The sequence below is a fragment of the Carassius auratus genome, chromosome 26 (genome assembly GCF_003368295.1).
Source record: "Carassius auratus strain Wakin chromosome 26, ASM336829v1, whole genome shotgun sequence".
Lineage (NCBI taxonomy): Eukaryota > Metazoa > Chordata > Actinopteri > Cypriniformes > Cyprinidae > Carassius > Carassius auratus.
In genome coordinates this window covers 20,269,867-20,294,720 of record NC_039268.1, presented here as the reverse complement: position 1 = coordinate 20,294,720, position 24,854 = coordinate 20,269,867, and the positions used below count along the sequence as shown (strand labels likewise).

The following is a 24,854-nucleotide window of genomic DNA, read 5'->3' as shown; positions in this document are numbered from 1 at the left end:
TCTGATCCTACAAGCAGAAACTTAAATCTGCTAAACCTGTAGTTAAGACTGTGAATAGATGCACCTACGAAACAGAGCAGGATTTACAATCTTGTTTTGACCTCACTGATTGGAGTGTTTTTGAAGCTGCTACCACCGATCTGGACAAACTCACAGAGACTGTGACATCCTATATTAGTTTTTGTGAGGATATATCCATTCCTACCTGGTCTTATTTTACATTCAATAATGATAAGCCACGGTTTACAGCAAAACTCAGACATCTTTGTCAGGCCAAAAAGGATGCCTGTAACTATCTTTTCACTTTGTTGCCATCTGGTAAACGTTTCCGTAGCCTGAATGCAAAAACCAAGAGATTCAAGAGGAGTTTCTTCACCCAGCCCATCAGGCTCCTAAACTCTAAACCAGCCTCTTAACATCTTCATGTCTCCACTTAATATTCACTTCATCAGTAAGATATTCATCATTCACTACCTCACATTGACACACTGACATTTTCAACCTGTTTGCACATTTGCCTCTTGTACATTCCTGTGTATCTTAATAATTAATACTACAGTTTACTTTCATGCACATTATTTTGCGTTCTATATTTAATTCTACAATATACATCTTTTTTTATATTTTATTCTTAGATTTTTATTGTTTACTTTTATTTAATTCTTACATAGCCATATTTATGTATATTTTCATCTGTGTTGTTTTCTTTAATAATTGCACTGTCCGTGGAGTGGACCTGACTCACATTTCACTGCTGGTTATATATGCTATGACGAATAAAAATCTTGAATCTTGAAGAAATATGGAACTGTAATGCGGTCAAGAGAGCTGCCAGGAACTATGTACAAAATAAATAACAGTTCTGGTTCTCCTCTGTATAGGAGAAGGAAAAGCAGTAGCTTAGAAGAAAGGTATAGAAATATGGCAGAAATGGTGAGAGGAAGTCTGCCAGTATTAAAAATTGAAAGGACAAGGTAGGAAGAGATTACAATTAATTGACAAGTTGAAATTGAAATTGAATGACAACACAGAGTGGATCACACAGGATTGAATGGCTTGTTTTTAATGTGGGAAAGGAATAGTGAAAACTGTGGGGTTAAAGAAAATGCTGAACAGATTATGCACTGTATAATATACGAGGTGGAAAGACAGGTTTTTCGAGATTGCAAGGTTCGGAAGGCAGGACAGGAGTGGAATCTGATGGGAATCACTGATCTATCTATCTATCTATCTATCTATCTATCTATATATATATATATATATATATCTATATATATATATATATATATATATATATATATATATATATATATATATATATATATATATATATATATATATATTATAGATCAGTAATGGGACTAGAAACAGAAGGCGAGAGAGAGTACATAAGAGTTACACGGAGGTATTATTTGAATTTCTTAAGACGCAGGGTTGATGAACATAATACGAAAACAGTCTAATTGACTCGTGTACAATAGGTGGCGGTATGCACCCAAAATTTGATTGTAATCCGCCATTAAGTAACAGAAGAAGAACAACAACCATTTGTTTCGGTTTCGTATTTAGACTTCCTTTATACCGCTCTGTCCTCACGGAGAGTAGGGTGTGTTTCTGAAACACATACTGTTAAAAATACTGAAGAAAGTGTAAAAAGCTGCTGTATGTCTAAAAATGATTGTTCTTAGCTATTCGACGTCCTTCATCTGCGCCGTGTTCTTCATCACAGAAGCTGTTTCAGGTAAATTATGTGTTCGTTATTATTTCTCAAAGATGCCGCGGAGTTCCTTCTCGGCTAATTTAAGGCCGGTTAGTTTTAAAATAGTATAGTATTATAGCCTATTTTACAGTACCAAATGACTGTGGAGTATTTTAGATAATTATATTAACAACAGACTCTGTCGTGGCTTAATTTTTTATGTTAGTATTTCAAGTTATTATCCTCACTCACTCACACGGCCTTCACTTGCAAGGGCGTGTAACATTACATTAGTCTAATTTAGATGATTGTACCGTGTATTATATATTATAAAGCAACGTGTTTATTTACTTTGCTGTTTACTATGTATTTTATGTACATTATATATTTAGATATAATAATATGGCCAGATATGGTACAGGTATTTTTTGTTGATGTAACATGTTAGCAGGAAGCTAGCAGTAACTGCAGAAATTTGCTTGTTGAATGTTGACTAACATACTCTCTCATATTTTATTAATTAGGTGAAGATAAAGCAGTGGGTTCGTCTGTTTCATTTCGTCCAGACAAAATGGTATCTCCTGTCAGCAGCATTATATGGAAACACAGAAACCGCACTGGAGTTGTTGTAAAAGCGATTGAGTGGGATAAAGAGGAGCCTGAGGTTAACATCCCGCATCCGAGATTCAAAGGCATCACATCTCTTGATGAGAAGACTGGACAGATCACTATAACTAAGTTAACTGTTGAACACAGTGGACTATATACCATTGACATCAACAGTAAAGAACAGGAACAAAAATTCACCTTGAATGTTATAGGTGAGTGGATATTATTATATGAGTGAAACAAACAAACAAGCAAGAACATAAAATTAATTAAAAAAATTATTGGATCAGATTGTAATAGAGTCCTTTGATAAATACTATGATACTGTAATTTATGCACCATTGCATTTACATGCTACTGCAAGGTACTTCTAGGAATACCACGGTAGATGCTCAGGAACACTGTTGTACAATGGTTCTACTTTATTATGGTTTGTATTCAAGTACAGTGTAGGGTTGTGTGATATTGACAATATAGTTATTAAGATGGTAAAGAACATTTAATGAATAATTTGATATAAAGCCATTCTTATAAAGAGTAGGGATATGTATTTATATGTGTGGATGTGTGTATATGAATATGTGTGTATTTGCATGTATATATTATTTTGTAGGAAATTGTCTGAATATATATATATACGTATGTATATGCATATGTGTACTTGCATATATATCTTTTGTAGGAAATTGTCTGTTTCTATGCTGACTACATTTCAGTAGGTATTATGTATCTGTGGGGTAATGTTCTCTAATCATTTGGGGTTGGCTTATGTATATATAGAATTGTTTCTTCCACTGAGTGTTTTTCTATGCAAGTGTACTTTTAATTGATTAATGGTTGGGGCTATTAGGCTTGTTTAGACTATTCACCCAATCCTCTTTTTAGTTGTGATATAGTGTCTCAGTCTCACTGGTGAATTTGGAAGCCAAACACATATTATATAAATATATTTGACCTTACTCTACAGTAGGGAAATTGCAATACTTTTGAGCTAATTTCTACACTTGCAAGCAGGGCCTAAAACTAACATTCACATCTGCCGATGGCTGGTGACTTCAGAAAATTTACTGGCCTTAAATATTTTTCATTGCCATGTAGCTGTCAAAAAATGGCCAGTTGCTCCCACTACTACAACAACTAAACATATTTAAAGGGGTCATATGATGTGATTTCCATTTTTCCTTTCTCTTTGGAGTGTTTTGATGCCTGAAGAAGATCTGTAAGGTTGCAAACACTAAAGTCTCAAATCCAAAGAGATTTTCTTTATCAAAGTATAAAAGTATCATAAGCTGGGCTACTGTATTATTATTTATTTATTTATTTTTTACTACCGTATTCACAAGTGTTTTCAAGAAAATTAAGTGCATGTTTTTAACACGTGTAATATTACCTTTTATCCACCAACAATATACATACTATATATACTACTTGCAGAACTATATTTTGAAACGTTACTGTGATGGGCTGTCACAGTCTAGTTAATGAATGGGAAACACTGGTGAGTCTTTGAGTCATGAATTCAGCTGACTCATTCAAATGACTGATTTATTCAGGATGGAAGCAAATTACTGTCTTTACAATAATATATTGAATCATTTACTCAAACAATGAAAAACATTGATATTCATTCAATAACAAAACACCCTTGTGTTTTGTATGATACATGCAATGGTTTGATTGGACTTTCAAAGAGTATTTTTGTTGAGTGTTTGCAGAAATGAGTGACATACTCAAATATATCAGCTCACACATTTCATTGTTTCTTTCACAGAGCCGGTCCCCAAACCTAAGATAACTAAAGAGGAGAGCACTAACGCTGATGGTGTGCCTTTGAAATGTGACTACAGTGGGGAAATCATCTGGAAGAATTCTACAGGACAAACAGTGGAGGACAAGAAGAATGAGATAACAGTCAAAAACACAGGAAATCCAGAAAACTTCTACACCTGCACACTCAAGAACACTGTGAGTGAAGAGACCAGTGATCGAGTCTATGAGAGAGAATTATTTGTGACAGGTAAGACAGAAAATTACTTCAGTAATAAATTCCAAAGAAGAAAATCAGATCAAATCAAATCATTTATATATATATATAGATGCTTGAGATGCTTTTCTGTTTAGAAATTGCATTTACGTTCAACAAATATCTCCTTTTCCATTGTTTCTTCTATGTAAACATGGACATGATTGACTGGGATGGGGGTTAGGCAACTTCGGTCCTGGAGGGCCACTGTCCTGCAGAGTTTAGCTCCAACCCTAATTAACACACCTGAACAAGGCAATCAGTGTTTTCGGGATTACTAGATAGATAACAGGCAGGTGAGTTTTTATGAGGGCTGAAGCTAAACTCTGCAGGATAGTGGCCCTTCAGGACCAGAGTTGCCTATCCCTGCTCTACAGTCAAACTCTCTAACCAATAGGCCACGACTTCCCAAATTAATTGCAATATATCAGACATTTGAGGTTCTGTGGTTGCTGATACTATTAGCCAAGAAATCAGTAGTCTAAATTAGTAGATCTATTAATGCTTTCTAGCTGTGCATTTGATTTATAAAACTGGTGTTTTCTTTGTTAATAATCAGGTGCAGGACCTATCACTGGGATATTGATTTGTATCATCCTCCTCCTCCTCCTCATCATCATCTTGATTTGCATCTATTTACTCAAAAAGTCCATTTACGGTAGGTTTCCTATTGTGATTTTATTTTCTTTATTTTTTTAAAGGAGTGTTAAATATGATTTCTCTATGAATTCAACTACTTTTCTACTTTTCTTTTAATGGGTTATTCTGTGTCAAATCAACCAGAGTTCCCCAGCTCAAATTTTTTATTTGCTAATATTTTTTTCTGACGAAACATAAACATATAAGTGGTGAAAACCCAAATATTAAATGTTGTGTGTGAATATTTATGGAGTAATCCAGGTTTTTGTAGATGGGGGTCAAAATGGCAATTTTCACTTGAGATTCAGAGCCAAATTACAGGGGGTTAAAAATGACTTCAGAAAGACTGCAACATCATTGTTAATTGTACCCCGAGATTGGTAGGTTTATTAGTAAAATTTGTTAACTTTAGCAGCCTCTTTTGCATTATGTGCCAATTGAGCACTTTTCAAGTTTTTCTCCAAAACTTGCAGGCCTGTAACTTCAAAAGTATTAAAGATCTCTTAAAGGGCTCATATGATGCTTCATGCACTTTTACAAGTTGTTTGAAATGAAATGTGTGTTGGCAATGTATGTACACAACCACCCTAAAATTATAAAAAAAAATCCTCCTAGAAGAGCTGGGACAACGCGTCGAGGTCATCGATGACGTCGACGCAAAATATGCGCATCGATTCGTCGGCCTGTTTTTTCTCTTAAAAACGTTTACCTTATGTGCGCTGAATATACGTGATGGCCGGATCAACATTCTTTCCAACGTTATTTAACAAATCCAGGGGTTTTTCTGCATTGATCTTTTTGTTTGGCGGCTGTCAAAGCCTTTTTTGATCGGTGAGTGATATAGAATATTTTGACTGCTGCGCCTGACTGGGCGCGTACGAGAGAGAGACCCGGCTGAGCGCGCACTCACAGTCTTCAAACTACACGAGCTCTGTCTTGCTCTCTCTCTCTCTTTCTCCCTCCTGCATATTAACCAAAATCATTAGACACGATAGAAAAAGGGCGGAACACCAAAGTTTCACGTGGAGCATTCAGAGATTTTTTTTTTTCTCCATGACAGGCTGCTGGCTCCCACTGTTATTTTTTTAATTTATTTATTTATTTATTTATTTATTTTTGGGGGGGGGAAAGCACTCTCTGTGTTAGCTTAAAGCCCTCAAGTTTACATTGGTTACTGTATTCTTTCAATTGCTCTAAAAAAGTATTTTTTGGGTGACCTTTTTTATTGAATGGTAGACATCAAGTTGTTGTTATTTTCATCTGAAATAATAACTTTTTTTTCAGTACGCTAGGCCCTATGTGTTCAGTAAGCTTGTTTCAGTAAGCTATGTGTTTTCAAGGCTTCAAGGTTTTATTGAATGCTATCTCTATACAAGTGCAAAGTAATGCATTCTTAGTCAGACTTTTATTTTGTAACTTTAAGAGCAATAAACATATATTGCAATGTTAAGGAATTCATGTTTTTTTTCATTCAGATATGTAAATCAAGATGTATAAATTGTTAGTAGTCAATTAATGGGGAGATATTTGAAATCGAATCGGTCTGAAAAAATTAATCGTTAGATTAATCGATGCATCAAAAAAATAATCGCTAGATTAATAGTTTAAAAAATAATCATTTATCCCAGCCCTACCTCCTGGTGGTTTTTGTTAATCTGGTCAAATCTTTACCCCTGTTTTAAATCAAGCCGTTCTCAGAGACCTGTCTGTGTGGTGTCACAAAACAGGCCCCTTCTGTGTTAGTTTGATTTACAGTAGCATTTCAGCTAAGACTGTCTTACCTTAGACCTGCTCTGAGTGACTGTCATCAGTCTGCCATTGTTTCACCACCGCAGCAGTTGTAGACAAGAATGACTCCTAAGCAATTGAGGTGTTTTGTTTTTGGATATAATAATAAACACATAGCAGTTGTCATGTACACGCAGTGGATAAGGTATGTTTTTGAAGGGAATGCACCGGCAGGGACCATGTCCACACAAATCATTTGTGGTCCAGCTTCACTACAGAAGGTTCCTTTTAATGAATCTTTGCAAATCTCCTTTCCTAATAATCTGCTAATTACCAAGTTTAACAATGAATGTGGCTAAAGTAAACAGTCACTAGTGTTCTGAACAGATCTGATTTTGACAGGGTACAGGATAATTTTAACCAAACTATGTTACAGTCTTTTCATTAAGACCCTAAAGAATCATATAAACTTGTGGAAAATGGGCATCATATGACCCCTTTAATGACCTTTTAGTTATTGGCCTTAACAAACTTTTATTTTTAAAGTTCTATATTGTTCATTTCCAGATATAGCCTATTGTAGTTTTAATATGGCTCCAAGAGTAAATCGTTAAATTGGACACATTTTCAGTGGTAAAAAACCAAATGTGGGTCACTTTAAAAAAAAAATGATACTTTTTTTCTTTTAAAAGAGAAAGTCTAATGAACAAATAATATTTAAACTACAAATATAGTTTATATATAGTCTGATTGCAATAAATATTATTTTTCCAAAGTTTGCGTGTCTGTAACTCAAGAAGTATTAAATATATTGCAATATGATTTTAGATTCTAGTCCTTAATTAACTTTTCTTTTAGAATCTTAATTATCTAGGGACTACATCATTCAGTCCCAGAGATATCGGGACCTCCACGAGGCTCCATTTACTACGTACATATCTGAACTCTTGGCAGCTTTAGAAGATGTTAAAATGAACACAATTCCTTCTTTCAGTTATTCCTGAAACTTATTAGAATCTTATTAGAATAGAATCTGTTAAATAGACTACAGAGAGCAAGGTGATGTGGCTCAACTTGACCATTTCAGTGCATTTTTGCTCTCAGACAGGTATGATATATTTATATTGTTTTGATAGAGGGAAACAAGATAAAATATTAATTTCAACATTATTTATCTCTCAGACATTGTTCTTTAAATTTGTATTGGATGTATACAAAATGACCAACATTTGGTTTTCAGCCTTTAAAAATTGGTAATATTCATATTCAGTATCTGAATATGGAGCCTCATCGAGATCCCCATATCACTAGGACCGAACAGAAAAGAAAAGTTTATCAAGAACTAGAACCTAAATCCATATTGCAAAACCTTTAATACTTCTTGAATTACAGGAAGGCAAACGAATATACATGTGCATTTCAATAAATTAGAATGTTGTGCAGTGGTGGTTTCTCCATTAGGGCGATTGGGTGACACATCACAAAAGCGCAAAAGGGAGGGATTTTTTTTTTCTTTTACATTCAACCACAGTGTTACGCTAGCTTTCACTATTGTAGACTGTTTGTGCTGCCTCTAGATAGTTCAATTAACATTGTCGCGTTTTGTGTAGCACCTCCCAATCGCCCCGAGTGCTCTCATAGGGGCCGTTCGCATATCGCGTCTTTTGCGATTTCCAATTGCGATTTCGTTATTTCCAATGTAGGTGTGCGGCATGCGCGCTCATAATAAAAGCAACGCGCACGCGGTGCGACGCGCCTATTTTTCCAGGCGCGTCCGCACTGCATCGAGTTAAAAACATCTAAACTTTTCAGAATGCCGCAAGTGCACCGCGAGTCATGTGACAAGAACTTACCAATCAGCTTCATCCTTTCCTGTAACAACGTTGAAAGCTCAGTTAATTTGAAGGAACTGCTGATCATAGTTGTATATGGATTGCCATTTTGAAATAAATTTAGTAGCAGAGCTACTCCAAGCGATTTTTAGAGCTGCAAATCCATTTATCCTTTGCTGAAATTTCTGCGTCTTCATGGAGAGAGCACGTCATGGTTGCTTAGCAAAGGCAGACGCCTTAGGGGCACAACTGCCCGAGCGCTTTGGAAAGAATGAGAAAACGGCGTGCCTAGCGTTTTCAATGCGTTTTAGGCGCGGTATGTGAACGGCCCCATAGTCTTCCATTCAAAGATCATGAACTGCAGGCACTGCAATGCAATCTTAATGAGTTCCGGGAGGGCTAGCCCTAATGTGCTTTCGTCATCGTGCGTAACCTTAACTTGTGCAATGGCTGGTGAGAACACTACTTAAAAAAAAAAAAAAAAACAGAGACGGGGACAGCTTATGCCTTTGTCAGCTGAACTTGATCGACATCACGGCGAACGTTACCTCAGCGCATGCCTTTGTCAGCTGAACTTGATCGACATCACGGTGAACGTTACCTCAGCGCAGATTAATTATATCGTGTCATTGAAAGAAATACCATTAATTCGTCGTAGCAATAATACATTGGCAATGAAAGAATTAGGACAACCAAGACCAAATTTAAACTTCAAACAAGTATTTACAAAGGGCGGGAAGTCGTATAAATGAGGATTTTCAAGAACGTGGTATGAATGAAGAAAAGGCTAATAAGTTGTGAAGTAGCTGACACTTTATTCTGCTAATTTACCACTGCATTTTGTTCCATCGCGAGAGCGTGACGGACAAAAACACGAAAGAACAAATATGCATAAGGATAGTAGGGAGCAGTGTAATTTAAGTAAGCAGTGTAATGTAAGTGAGGAATGTGATATAAATGAGCAGTGTAATATTAAGTGAGTTGTGTATACAGTGATTTATGTGACTTCAATTATTTCTTATTAAACTGAAATTGAAGTAAAACTTTTTTTTTTTTTTTTTTTTTTTGAAAAACCACATCCTGGCGTCAGTTCTCATTTGCTGCTGAATTGTGTTAACATGTATATAGAAACATAAGGAGAGCAAGAGATTGATTCCTTAATATCAGTTTATTTTTAATGAATATTATAGTAGTTCAGTTCCCTTTACATCTTTAACTAGCCATTAATTCATCAATTGAATGAGTGACCTATCATCCCCCTGAGAGAATTGGCAAGAGCCGCCACTGATGTTGTGGAAAAGATAATTTCAGTAATTCAACACAAATTGTGTTGAATTAAATTCAGTGCACACAGACTAGCGTAATTTAATTCATTGGTTATTTTAATTGTGATGATTTTGGCTCACATTTAACAAAAACACACCAATTCTCAACAAATTAGAATATGGTGACATGCCAATCAGCTAAACAACTCAAAACACCTGCAATGGCTTCCTGAGCCTTCAAAATGGCCTCTCAGTTTGGTTCACTAGGCTACACAATCATGGGGAAGACTGCTGATTTAACAGTTATTCAGAAAACAATCATTGATACCCTTTAAAAGGAGGATAACCCACAAACATTCATCGCCAAAGAAGCTGGCTGTTCACAGAGTGCTGTATCCAAGCATGTTAACAGAAAGTTGAGTGGAAGGAAAAATTGTGGAAGAAAAAGATGCACAACCAACCGAGAGAACCGCAGCCTTATGAGGATTGTCAGGCAAAATCCATTCAAGAATTTGTGTGAACTTCACAAGTAATGGACTGAGGCTGGGGTCAAGGCATCAAGAGCTACCATACACAGACTTGTCAAGGAATTTGGCTACAGTTGTTGGAATCCTCTTGTTAAGCCACACCTGAACCACAGACAATAGCCGCATTTCCACTGTCGGGCCAGTGCGAGCCAGGGCTTAAAACAGGCCAGTCGGGGCTAAGAGCATTGGGCCAATAGCAACAAGGCCAGAATAGCACAGCGTTTCCACAGTCGAGCCTGAAGCATCGCTGCGCGTCAATAAAACATGCCCTTTACACACCTCTCAGGAACAACATCACGCAACCTCATAATTTCACCGACAAAGAGAAGTTATCAGAAAACTGAGAGATAAGTAACTGGAACTAGCGAGATCACAAAACGAATATGATTAAAGAGGCCATTTGTTTGCATGCTTTGTTAAATGTTCTAATTAAAAAGCATCTATATTTTACTATAGAATAAGTGATACATTGATCATAATTAATTTAATTTATCAGGACTCAAAATTAATCACATAGAAATAAATTTATTTCTATTTTATTTATTTGTTTTTAACACTTATGGAAATAGCCTGCTTATTCAGTTGAGTATGTTTCTGTTTATTTGTAGCCACAGTCGCCTATACGTCACACTTAGAATGAATGATAATATCTCAATTTTTATGAAAGCTCCTGAACAAAAAACATTATTATATTTTTATGATACGTGGAGCTAAACTTATGACAGGAAATATAAGTTGCTAAATAAATACACCATTGTGATAGAAAATAAGAAGCTGACGTCTGATTTCTTCAAGCGGTCAAATTTACCATGCTTACTATGGTAACGTTAATGTTTAGCATGCATAATCTTTTACATCGCTTATAAATATTTCTGCCTTGTTTAGTGATTATAGTCCACATCGGATCAAGTTATTTAAAACACTCACTGCTGACTGAAAATGAGGTTTGAGCTCAACTTATTTTAAAAAGTCTTTAATGCTGGTGTTAAAGCTTAGATTTCTGAAATGATTCGCCCAGACGCTGTCCAGACTTGGAGAATCTCCGCCTTTGTTCAGAACCACTCCTCTAGCCCCAGCTGGCCCGCTTTGGCCCAAGGTTTTTAACAGGCCAAAAAACCCTGCCTGTTTGCCCCGAGGAAGCCCTGACGAGGCACGATCAAGCCCCGGAATAGACAGTGGAAACTCGACTGGCCCTGGCATGCACTAGCACGCCCGGTTTAAGCTTGACAGTGAAAACATGGCTATTGTGGACCTGGGCTAAGGAGAAGAAGAACTAAAGTCCTCTTTTCAGATGAGAGCAAGTTTTGTATTTCATTTTGAAACCAAGGTCCTAGAGTCTGGAGGAAGGGTGGAGAAGCTCATAGACCAAGTTGCTTGAAATCCAGTGTTAAGTTTCCACAGTCTGTGATGATTTGGGGTGCAGTGTCATCTGCTGGTGTTGGTCTATTGTGTTTTTTGAAAACCAAGTCACTGCACACGTTTTCCCTTTTCCAGCAGGATTTGACACCTGCCCACACTGCCAAAAGCACTAAAAGTTGGTTAAATGACCATGGTGTTGGTGTCCTTGACTGGCCAGCAAACTCACTAGACCTGAACCCCAGAGAGAATCTATGGGCTGTTATCAAGAGGAAAGTGAAATTAAAAGTCATGACATTTGCAAAGTATGGTAACCCATACTCAAAAATGAAAATTATGTTATTAATAACTTACCTTCATGTCGTTCCAAACCCGTGACCCCTCCGTTTATCTTCGGAACACAGTTTAAGATATTTTAGATTTAGTCCGAGAGCTCTCAGTCCCTCCATTGAAACTGTTTGCACGGTATACTGTCCATGTCCAGAAAGGTAAGAAAAACATCATAAAAGTAGTCCATGTGACATCAGAGGGTCCGTTAGAATATTTGAAGCATCGAAAATACATTTTGGTCCAAAAATAGCAAAAACTACAACTTTATTCAGCATTGTTTTCTCTTATGTGTCTGTTGTGAGAGAGTTCAAAACAAAGTAATTTGTGATATCCGGTTCGCGAACGAATCATTCGATGTAACCGGATCTTTTTGAACCAGTTCACCAAATCGAACTGAATCGTTTTAAACTGTTCTCGTCTCTAATACGCATTAATCCACAAATGACTTAAGCTGTTAACTTTTTTAATGTGGCTGACACTCCCTCTGAGTTCAAACAAACCAATATCCCGGAGTAATTCATCACTCAAACAGTACACTGACTGAACTGCTGTGAAGAGAGAACTGAAGATGAACACCGAGCCGAGCCAGATAACAAACAAAAGATTGAGTCGAGTCGAGTTTAGCAGTTCATCATGTATTCACTGAGATAACGGCTGTTATTTTCTTCTTTAGAAAAAAATGAAAATGTTCTTAAGAATAAATTTGAGAACTTATCAAGAATTTTACAAGAATTGCACTTAAGAACATTCTTACGAACTTCGTGGAATTTATCTTAAGAAATTGATAAATCTGTTCATTGAATTTATTTAATACCCAAGTTTTACAATTTAAGTTGATTTACTGAAATTAATAACTTTTTCATGACATTAAAATTTATTGAGATGCACCTGTACATGGCACTCAGACAGGTATGTTCAGTGAATTTTTGACAAAAGGAAACATAATACATTTGCTTTCAGACAAATTGCTCTTTAAAAGAAAATAAGTGTCTTTTTTTTTTTTTTTTTTTTTTTTAGTAACCCACAGTTGGTTTTTGACCACTGAAAGTGTGTACAATTTAAATATTTACTCCGGGGCCATATTGAAATAAAGTATAGGGCCTTAAAAATTAAGATGCCAAAGGGAAGTTCGTTGAGACCCAATATAAAGGGCATTGAGATATCTTTAATATTTTTTGAGTTACAGGCCTGCAAACTTAGAAAAAATACTCAAGTTATTTCTTTCAAGTGCTCTTTTACCTATTTTTGAATGTTCAACACTAGCTCATAATGCAACAAAGACTATATACTCCGTAAATATTCATCCATGTCATTTAATATTGTGACTTCCGTCAATATACATGTTTATCTTTCTTCAGAAAAAAATATTAGCAAAATCTGTAATTTAAGCAAAGGAACTCTGGTTGAGTTGACACAGAATGACCCTAGTACATGTTTTGTTATTAATACTTTTAAGTTTACATTTGGGCCTGGTTTCACAGACAGGGCTTAGACTAAGCAAGGATGACATTAAACATTAAAATCATTTATATAAACATGCCTTAGAAAAAGAAAAAAAAATCTAGGGAAAAAATGGGCGCTGACATATTTTAAGGTCAATCAATGCAGGTTTCTTACAGTTGAAACATCTCATTTAGTCTGGGACTAGATTCAAGCCTTGTTTGTGAAACCCTGGGGGTAAGTCCATTAAGCATGTGATCATCTTTAATTTTAACCTGTCTCCCAAATGTTTTTGTTACTTTAGTAGCTTTAGCACTGTGTTGGTTAAAATTTTGCATGCTAGCAAAGGTTTTAATTATTGCAAAGTCTACATTCAGTAATTATTGTATTTTACTCTGATAACTGATCACGTTAAATTATATAAACCTTTTTTCTACACCAGACCGTGTTAATGCACGCTGTCCACGTATAGAAAGTAAGTTTGTTTGTTTGAATTATTTTCTTCCAAAAAATTGTCATAACAGCAACTTAGTATAAAAATACTTCATATGGGTCATTCAGTGGATATTTAATGACTGTTTTTCTCTTCAGGTGTGTTAGGATACGTGGATTGTTGCAAAACGAAGAGTATGTCATTATAATTTGTTTATTATTTACCCTACACTCTGCATAAATATTACATTTAAATTATATCATTAAAAATGACTGTGAACAACATTATTTCGATGGACCTAGCTGTACTCCAATTGATTATTCAAATATACTCCAGCCCAAAATGAAAATTTTGTCATTAATCACTTACCCCAATTTGTTCGTCTTCTGAACTCAATTTAAGATATTTTGGATGAAAACCGGGAGGTTTTAACAGTATCAAGGTCCAGAAAAGTATGAAAAGCATCATCAGAATAGTCCATCTGCCATCAGTGGTTCAACCGTAATGTTATGAAGCAACGATAATGCTTTTTGTATTCAAATAAAACACATAAATACTTTATTCAACAGTTTGTCTCCTCTGTGTCTCTCTGCATCATCGTAGTGGCATTTTGGAGAATATCTGCTATCTCCAAAATGGTGCTATGTGTCACGGTGCAGGGTGCCATCTCAGCTTCCCCTGCGGTTTGTGTTGTCCTGTCTGTTCAGTAGCTCGTGGTCTAGGCAATCTGCGCTGATCGTGGCAGGGTTGTGCAGATCACGAGCTGATTCTTCCCCTCCTGTCGCTCGTTCCCCCACTCGCTTATATGTCTCTGCTTTTCTGTCTGTCTTCGTGAGTAGATTGTTTTGTCTTTGCCCATATTTTGTATGGTTCCAAGTTACAGTCTCACCTTCTGTTTTATCGTCTAAGGATGCATAGTTCTAAGATCCGGCAGCGCGGGTCCGTAGTGTGCCGGCCAGCTTGGAGATCTATGTGTGCGCCAGAGCATTTTATTATTGTTTATGTTATTTAGTGTTTTCTGGCGAGAATAAAGATTCTCCTTTTCTCTACTCTGCTTCCGAGTCCTCTGTCTACCACGCACCTGACACTACTTTGTTGTTGCAGAGAGACACAAAGGAGTCTTTATTTTTGTTTTCTTTGAGCACAAAAAGTATTCTTGTTCCCTCGAAAATGTGTTCAGAAGACAAACTAAGCTTTTATTGCTTTGAAACGACATGGGGTTAAGTGATTAATGACAAAATTTTCATTTTGGGGTGGATTATCCCTTTAAAGTATTCAGCAGTTGGTTAACCTGCTCTATATTTCTATGTAACTCCGGGATCTTCTTTCTTTTTCACAAATGACTCTAAAGGAGAGCAGTATATTATAACATCAAGAGGTAAGCATGTAATAACCCTAACATTTAGATTAAATAAACTGTCATCTCTTATTACAAATATGTAAAATAACTATGGTATGTTCTCAGTAAAGCTAATGTGATTATGTTTTGTCCTCAAGCTACTTAAAAAAAAAGATTTCATAAATCATTACTAATTAAACAGTATCTGCTACACTGATATCCAGGTGGTTTAAATTACAGAACTGTGGCTAGTTAAGCAACACTCTTCAATTCTAACTTTTTTACTTCTAATTATAGTTCTGCTGCATGCTCTTTTAAAGTAAATTATTTTATCACATTATGATGATAATATGCTGACAAATTACTGTCAACATAATATAGAAATGTTGAATTTCATTGTATGGCTAATTGTTTATTATTTGGTTAATTATCAAGGTGACGAGATGAAAAATGAGGCAGTCAGCCAAGGTAAGATGATAAAAAAGCTTGGTTTATCATAGACAAATAATTACATCAATCGTCCTTTACAAAGAGGAAGATTTAACAATTTTACATAAGTTATATTTACAGTGGACTGTTAATTATAGTTCTGCTGCATGCTCTTTTAAAGTAAAATATTTTATCACATTATGATGAGAATTTGTTGACAAATTACTGTAAGCATAATATAGAAATGTTGAATTTCATTGTATGGCTAATTGTTTATTATTTGGTTAATTATCAAGGTGACGAGATGAAAAATGAGGCAGTCAGCCAAGGTAAGATGATAAAAAAAGCTTGGTTTATCATAGATAAATAATTACATCAATAGTCCTTTACAAAGATGAAGACTTAACAATTTTACATAAGTTATATTTACAGTAGACTGTCAGTTATAGTTCTGCTGCATGCTCTTTTAAAGTGATTGATTTGATCACATTATGATGAGAATATGTTGACAAATTACTGTCAACATAATATAGAAATGTTGAATTTCATTGTATGGCTAATTGTTTATTGTTTGGTTAATTATCAAGGTGACGAGATGAAAAATGAGGCAGTCAGCCAAGGTAAGATGATAAAAATGCTTGGTTTATCATAGACAAATAATTACATCAATAGTCCTTTACAAAGAGGAAGATTTAACAATTTTACATAAGTTATATTTACAGTGGACTGTTAATTATAGTTCTGCTGCATGCTCTTTTAAAGTAAATTATTTTATCACATTATGATGAGAATATGTTGACAAATTACTGTAAGCATAATATAGAAATGTTGAATTTCATTGTATGGCTAATTGTTTATTATTTGGTTAATTATCAAGGTGACGATATGAAAAATGAGACAGTCAGCCAAGGTAAGATGATAAAAAAGCTTGGTTTATCATAGACAAATAATTACATCAATCGTCCTTTACAAAGAGGAAGATTTAACAATTTTACATAAGTTATATTTACAGTAGACTGTCAGTTATAGTTCTGCTGCATGCTCTTTTAAAGTGATTGATTTTATCACATTATGATGAGAATATGTTGACAAATTACTGTCAACATAATATAGAAATGTTGAATTTCATTGTATGGCTAATTGTTTATTGTTTGGTTAATTATCAAGGTGACGAGATGAAAAATGAGGCAGTCAGCCAAGGTAAGATGATAAAAAAGCTTGGTTTATCATAGATAAATAATTACATCAATAGTCCTTTACAAAGATGAAGATTTAACAATTTTACATAAGTTATATTTACAGTAGACTGTCAGTTATAGTTCTGCTGCATGCTCTTTTAAAGTGATTGATTTGATCACATTATGATGAGAATATGTTGACAAATTACTGTCAACATAATATAGAAATGTTGAATTTCATTGTATGGCTAATTGTTTATTGTTTGGTTAATTATCAAGGTGACGAGATGAAAAATGAGGCAGTCAGCCAAGGTAAGATGATAAAAATGCTTGGTTTATCATAGACAAATAATTACATCAATAGTCCTTTACAAAGAGGAAGATTTAACAATTTTACATAAGTTATATTTACAGTGGACTGTTAATTATAGTTCTGCTGCATGCTCTTTTAAAGTAAATTATTTTATCACATTATGATGAGAATATGTTGACAAATTACTGTAAGCATAATATAGAAATGTTGAATTTCATTGTATGGCTAATTGTTTATTATTTGGTTAATTATCAAGGTGACGATATGAAAAATGAGGCAGTCAGCCAAGGTAAGATGATAAAAAAAGCTTGGTTTATCATAGACAAATAATTACATCAATAGTCCTTTACAAAGATGAAGACTTAACAATTTTACATAAGTTATATTTACAGTAGACTGTCAGTTATAGTTCTGCTGCATGCTCTTTTAAAGTGATTGATTTGATCACATTATGATGAGAATATGTTGACAAATTACTGTCAACATAATATTGAAATGTTGCATTTCATTGTATGGCTAATTGTTTATTGTTTGGTTAATTATCAAGGTGACGAGATGAAAAATGAGGCAGTCAGCCAAGGTAAGATGATAAAAATGCTTGGTTTATCATAGACAAATAATTACATCAATAGTCCTTTACAAAGAGGAAGATTTAACAGTTTTACATAAGTTATATTTACAGTGGACTGTCAGTTATAGTTCTGCTGCATGCTCTTTTAAAGTAATTTATTTAAGCTCATACACCAGTTCTACCCTGTAAAGAAGTTTATACGAAGATTTAAATCTGACATTGTTCTTACAATCTCTTTTTGTTCGTGTTCTGAAGTACACTTATTTTGCTCATGTCACTACACTCAGAAACTTTGGAAAAGAAATGGAAAACTATTTGAATGTAATCTCAGTATCTACTAAAAAGAAAGCTATAAGGACTGTTAGAATTTGCTCTGCCTTTGATTTCCTTGTGTAAATTTGTTTACATTTAGGCCCTCTTTTCTTTAGTTGTATATTATTCTTTATTGTTTTTTTTTTTTTTGTGGTTGATATTATGTGGTGTTTATACTTTTGTATATTTTTGTTCTCTGCATTAATAAAAAATAATAATAATAATAATAATCTCACTGTGATTTGTAAGCAATACGCTGTGCCTTGTATCACTAAATATGTAAATAATATTTGACCTTCGATCGTCTCAGTAAAGATGAGCTCTCAGGAGACACGGAGCAGCGTCCTCCTCCGCTTGTCCTCCAAAGCAGCTTGAAGTAAGCTTGTGTTACTGAAGTAACCAATAACATTGATACAAGTTTTTCATGTTACAGTGTGTAACAGTTTGTTGCAGGGTAATTATTGTAATTCAGTAACACAAGATTACTTCAAGCTGCTTTGAAGGACAAGAGCTCATTTTTACAGACTGAGACGATCGAAGGTCAAATATTATCGACATATTTAGTAATACAAAGCACGACATATTGCATAAAAATCACCGCGAGAGCTTTCCAATATGGGCACCACTGAGTGGCATCTGTACTTCCCGGTCAGAGAGCACCTGTCCATCAAAAGCTCACTATCCAATCAGAGTAGATCACTGTTAAGCCCGCCCCCACGAGAGGTTTGTGTCAAAACTCCAAACGAAAAACTGCGAAGCGTAAGCTAAATCTGTGGCAATGCATTCAGCATCCACGATTAGTGAAAACTAATATTTGAAAAATAGTAACAAAGAACTAGAAAAAAAGTATGTTGAGACAAACTTTAAGTTGGCTTGAGAAAGCCTGACCAGAAAGTTTGAAGAAGTTTATAGTTTAAAGTTAGATTGATAGATTACTTGAAAGAAAGAAAAATATATTAGTTAGAAAGAATGATATAGATTAGTTCAAAAGAAAAATGATAGATAGATTAGTTTGACAGAAAGCATGCATGCGACTAACATGTTTCTAGCATGATTAGCAAGTTACTAGCATGTTTTTAGCATGATTAGCATGTCGCTACCATGTTTCTAGCATGACTAGCATGTCACTACCATTTTTCTAGCATGACTAGCAAGTTGCTAGCATGTTTCTAGCATGATTAGCATGTGAATAGCATGTTGTTAACATGACTAGCATGTCGCTACCATGTTTCTAGCATTTTTCTAGCATGATTAACATGCTACTAGCATGTTTGCTAAAATGTTTCTAGCATGATTAGCAAGTTACTAGCATGTTGCTAACATGTTTCTAGCATGACTAGCATGTTAATAACATGTTGCTAGCATATTGTTATCATGACTAAAATGTTGCTAGTATATTTCTAGCATTATTAGCATTTGACTAGCACGTTGCTAACATGTTTCTAGCATGATTAATACGTTGCTAACATGTTTCTAGTATGATTAGTATGTTGTTAGCATGTTTTTAGCATGATTAGCATGTTGTTAGCATGTTTCTAGCATGATTTTAGCATGATTAGCATTTCACTAGCATGTCTCTAGCACGATTAACATGTTGCTAGCATGTTTCTAGCATGATTAGCATGTTGTTATCATGTTTCTAACATGACTAGCATGTCGCTAGCATGTTTCTAGCATGATTAGCATGCATCTAGCATGTTGCTAGCATGATTAGCATGTTTGCTAGCATTTTTCTAGCATGACTAGCATGCGACTAGCATTTTGCTATCATGATTTTACCATGATTAGCATGTTGCTAGCTTGTTTCTAGCATGACTAGCATGTTGCTAGCATGATTGTAGCATTATTAGCATGATGTTAGCATGTTTCTAGCATGATTAGCATGCGACTAGCATGTTTCTAGCATGATTAGCATGTTTGCTAGCATTTTTCTAGCATGACTAGCATGCGACTAGCATTTTGCTATCATGATTTTACCATGATTAGCATGTTGCTAGCTTGTTTCTAGCATGACTAGCATGCGACTAGCATGTTGCTAGCATGATTGTAGCATTATTAGCATGATGTTAGCATGTTTCTAGCATGATTAGCATGCGACTAGCATGTTTCTAGCATGATTAGCATGTTGCTAGCATGTCGCTAGCATGTTTCTAGCATGATTAAAATGCAACTAGCATGTTGCTATCATGATTTAAGCATGATTAGCATGTTTCTAGCATGATTAGCATTCGACTAGCATTTTGCTAGCATGATTTTACCATGATTAGCATGTTGCTAGCATATTTCTAGCATGATTAGCATATTGCTAGCATTTTGCTAGCTTGGCTAGCATATTTTGCTACCATGTTGCTAAAATGATTAGCATGTTGTTAGCATGTTTCTAACATGATTAGCATGCGACTTGCATTTTGCTAGCATGATTTTACCATAATTATCATGTTGCTAGCATGTTTCTAGCATGATTAGCATATTGCTAGCATTTCGCTAACATGTTTCTAGTATGATTATCATGCTCCTAGCATGACTAGCATGCGACTAGCATGTTGTTAACATGATTAGCATGTTGCTAGGATGTTCCTAGCATGACTAGCATGTTGCTATCATGATTTTACCATGATTAGCATGTTGCTAGCATGTTGCTAGCTTGTTTCTAGCATGACTAGCATGCGACTAGCATGTTGCTAGCATGATTGTAGCATTATTAGCATGATGTTAGCATGTTTCTAGCATGTTTCTAGCATGATTAGCATGCGACTAGCATGTTTCTAGCATGATTAGCATGTTGCTAGCATGTCGCTAGCATGTTTCTAGCATGATTAAAATGCAACTAGCATGTTGCTATCATGATTTAAGCATGATTAGCATGTTTCTAGCATGATTAGCATTCGACTAGCATTTTGCTAGCATGATTTTACCATGATTAGCATGTTGCTAGCATATTTCTAGCATGATTAGCATATTGCTAGCATTTTGCTAGCTTGGCTAGCATATTTTGCTACCATGTTGCTAAAATGATTAGCATGTTGTTAGCATGTTTCTAACATGATTAGCATGCGACTTGCATTTTGCTAGCATGATTTTACCATAATTAGCATGTTGCTAGCATGTTTCTAGCATGATTAGCATATTGCTAGCATTTCGCTAACATGTTTCTAGCATGATTATCATGCTCCTAGAATGACTAGCATACGACTAGCATGTTGTTAACATGATTAGCATGTTGCTAGGATGTTCCTAGCATGACTAGCATGTTGCTATCATGATTTTACCATGATTAGCATGTTGCTAGCATGTTGCTAGCTTGTTTCTAGCATGACTAGCATGCGACTAGCATGTTGCTTTCATGATTTTACCATGATTAGCATGTTGCTAGCATATTTCTAGCATGACTAGCATGCGACTAGCATGTCGCTAGCATGTTTCTAGCATGATTAGCATGTTGCTAGCATGTTTCTAGCATGACTTGCATGCGACTAGCATGTTGCTAGCATGATTTTAGCATGATTGACATATTATTAGGATAGATAGATAGATAGATAGATAGATAGATAGATAGATAGATAGATAGATAGATTAGATGAGTTTGAATGAGTTTAAATTGATTAGCATCAAAGCTTGATTGAGTCTAATGGGATTTGGAGCTTGGGTCATCTGAACATCCTGTCAATGAAAGTCTATGGGTATTTTTATGATATTTAATATTAATTTTTAAGAAAACCGTAACTCAAACCAGTCTGAAAAGATATAGCCAACTTAATGAAGCATATTTGAAGAACCTGTTAAATTTGTGTGACTGAGTTGCTTTTTTTTTTTTTTTTTTTTTTTTCATTGTTTTTCTTCTTTGTAATGGCATATTTTTGAGAGTTTCTGAAAAAGTTACGTTCAGTTTTACAAGGTTTAGTAAATTTTTACTGAACCAAATTTCATTCCATACTGCCAAGTATTGAGTACATGTACAGTATATGAACATATTTTCCAGAACGCCAACAATTAACTAAAAATGTTTTGAGTGTTTTGAGTTGATTAGCTGATTGGCATGTCACCATATTCTAATTTGTTGAGATAGTGAATTGGTAGATTTTTGTTAAATGTGAGCCAAAATCATCACAATTAAAAGAACCAAAGACTTAAACTACTTCAGTCTGTGTGCACTGAATTTATTTAGTACACGAGTTTCACAATTTGAGTTGAATTACTAAAATAAATGAATTTTTCCACGACAGTGTAATTTATTGAGATTAACCTGTATAAAAGTTTAATTTCATTGTATGGCTAATTGTTTATTATTTGGATAATTATTAAGGTGATGAGATGAAAGAAGGTGCAGTTTGATTTATTATTGACAAATAATTACATCAATAATCCTTTATAAAGATGAAGACTTAACAATTTTTAAGTTATATTTACAATGGACTGTCAATTTATAGTTCTGCTGCATGCTTCTATTAAAGTGAATAAGTTCTTCACATTATCATGATGATGATGATAAAAGAAACTGGGGGAAAAAAGACTTTATTATACTTTGCTCTGAATTTTCTGAATATATTGTTGTTGTTGTTGTTGTTTTTGACACTCTTAGTGATTACCAGTCCTTGACTCTTGTTTGTTCATATTTGTGATTTTAATAGTCAGTTATGTCTCTGATTACAGACCAGAAAGATGACTATGTGAATGTTTCAGATGCTACACAAAGTCAAAATCAGTGATGGTAAGATAATTGCACATCAATGAGTTTCTGTATTTCTTTAGTTCATATTAAAAGTTGAGTATTAGTAATTTGATAAAGATCAAAATCTAGCTCTTATTAGATCAGAATGTTATTCAGTACATTGTTCCTGTTTTTGTACGTTTTCTAAATGCTAAATCTTCTTATTTTACCTTCTAGAAAATAACAGCTCTGCTTCTCTAAAAATGTCAGCAGAGTTTGGACAAGAAATGATAAAGCAGCAACAGGAGGATACTCTTCTTACTGGCTTACAAAATATATTATACAAAGACAATATGTCTTTCAAAAATGCAGTGAGCATCATATAATTGAAATCATTATTTATTCATTTGATTAAATATGGCTGGTTTTAAAGTTTTTAAAACCATTTGCATATTTTTATAAATTGGCCTCAGTTAAATTGCTACAGTGTTCACCCTGCAGATGATTTTTGTTTTTCCTCCCAAACTAATTGTCCACATTGTTATTTGCAAAACACTTGGACTTATTTGTCATGTGTGACTTTTTTTTAGCTATCTCTATTGTTTTTTTTTTTTTTAAGTGATGACATATTCTTGGCATTGCATTTAGACCAAATCCTTGACAAAGAGAGGACTGCCTGAAACAAGCTGGAGAACTATGTGTTAAGGTAATAATGATGAGGCATCTGTCTGCCACTTTTGAGAGCAGCAGCTTCCGTACTATATTGTACATGGAAAAACAGTATGTAAGCCATGTAGTATGTCTGAGTTCATATTATCCACAAAATAGTAGGCAAGAAGTACCCGGATGACTTATTACAGCAAAATCTGAAATGCGCATCTGATAAATGATTTACCATCCCATGAGGCATATACTGACAACGCACTTCAAATGTCAGAAGTAGAACATCTGAATATCATTCAAACTATGTACAACATACTTTTTTTTAGCTGTGAAGTACATTGAAAGCCATATTTAGTACCTAGTATAATCGCACGATTTTGTAAGCAGTGAAAGAAAAACGGCAGGACGACATCCATCACACCATACTACTAATTGAATGTATTAAAAGACAACTGTATGTAATCTGCCAGTGTGAACATAGTCAAAGATCAGCAGAGGTGACATCATTATTAATTGTAATGATTCTTACAGCCTACATGGGACTGTTTGTTACTGAATGCAAATGAGGCTGTATTACATATCTTTTTTGCAAGATGTTGCCATTATATAGATTGCACTAGCTATTTTCACTTACACCTTGTCTTAATTGGTAGTGTGCATTGTCGCATACCATTTGTTCTGGTGTCAAAAATCTTAGTGAGAAATTGACGGTTTTTCAAATCAATGTAAAATGGGGCATCCAAATAAGTGTATTACTGTTTGTACCAAGTAAAAATAGAAACAAGTAGCACTTAGTGCAGACAGTAGTGTTGTCAAAAGTACCGAACGTGACACCATTCGGTACTGAAATTTAAAAAAACGTCAATTTCTCACGAAGATTTAAGTGTTGTATATCTGTTGAGTGTGTGGACACAATGACCAATCAGCACGGTTTAAGAATCTGCTCAACAACACCGCTATCTTAGCAGGACATTTTTAAAAGGCCTTTTTTTTTTTTTTCATGGTCAGAACTTTTGACAATCCTAGCAGTGATGTGTGAATAGAGATAGAATGGTGCTGTTTGTTAAAGAGATAAAAACTGAGCACTGGAGAGTGGAGTTGGTAAAAATTGTTTATGCTTTTGTTCTTGAGGAAGGACCTGTCCTTTACTACTGATAAATACAATGATCAAATAATAATAATAATAATAATAAAAATTGATCCAAATCGTTAAATGGTTATAATGTTTTTTTTTTGTTTTGTTTTGTTTTTTTTTTTATGTGGGAAAAAAATTGCATACAATGGTAAACCTTGCTGATGGGTTTATTGTTTTGAAATCTTTACTTGTTCTTCCAGACTATAACTATTCATTTTTTTTCTACTTTGACAAAACATGAAAAAAAAAAAAAAAAAAAAAAAAGTTGAAGCCTTTATTTCTTATACATTATAAGGGTATTCTTAAGGCATTATAATGAACGGATAACACATTATAAAAATAAAAAAAAACCTTATAATATGTAGTATCATCTCATGAATATTCA

The 24,854-nt window shown here is 34.6% G+C and overlaps 1 protein-coding gene across 3 annotated transcripts; it reads left to right on the top strand.

The window, feature by feature from the left end:
* Positions 1 to 1,569: 1,569 nt before the first annotated feature.
* On the top strand, positions 1,570 to 24,734 carry LOC113044621 (SLAM family member 9-like). 3 transcript variants are annotated; one of them, XM_026204759.1, is made up of 12 exons: positions 1,570 to 1,741; positions 2,224 to 2,520; positions 4,080 to 4,325; positions 4,891 to 4,989; positions 13,891 to 13,923; positions 14,040 to 14,075; positions 15,233 to 15,259; positions 15,656 to 15,688; positions 17,397 to 17,429; positions 17,688 to 17,720; positions 22,674 to 22,731; positions 22,909 to 24,734. In XM_026204759.1, the coding sequence occupies exons 1-11, from the start codon at positions 1,675 to 1,677 to the stop codon at positions 22,727 to 22,729; spliced, it is 960 nt and encodes a 319-aa protein (XP_026060544.1). In that variant the 5' UTR covers positions 1,570 to 1,674; the 3' UTR covers positions 22,730 to 22,731; positions 22,909 to 24,734. The 3 variants fall into 3 exon arrangements, with proteins under 3 accessions (XP_026060544.1, XP_026060545.1, XP_026060546.1); XM_026204760.1 differs by lacking the exon at positions 17,397 to 17,429; XM_026204761.1 differs by lacking the exons at positions 17,397 to 17,429; positions 17,688 to 17,720; positions 22,674 to 22,731; positions 22,909 to 24,734 and adding an exon at positions 15,946 to 16,034.
* Positions 24,735 to 24,854: the final 120 nt, after the last annotated feature.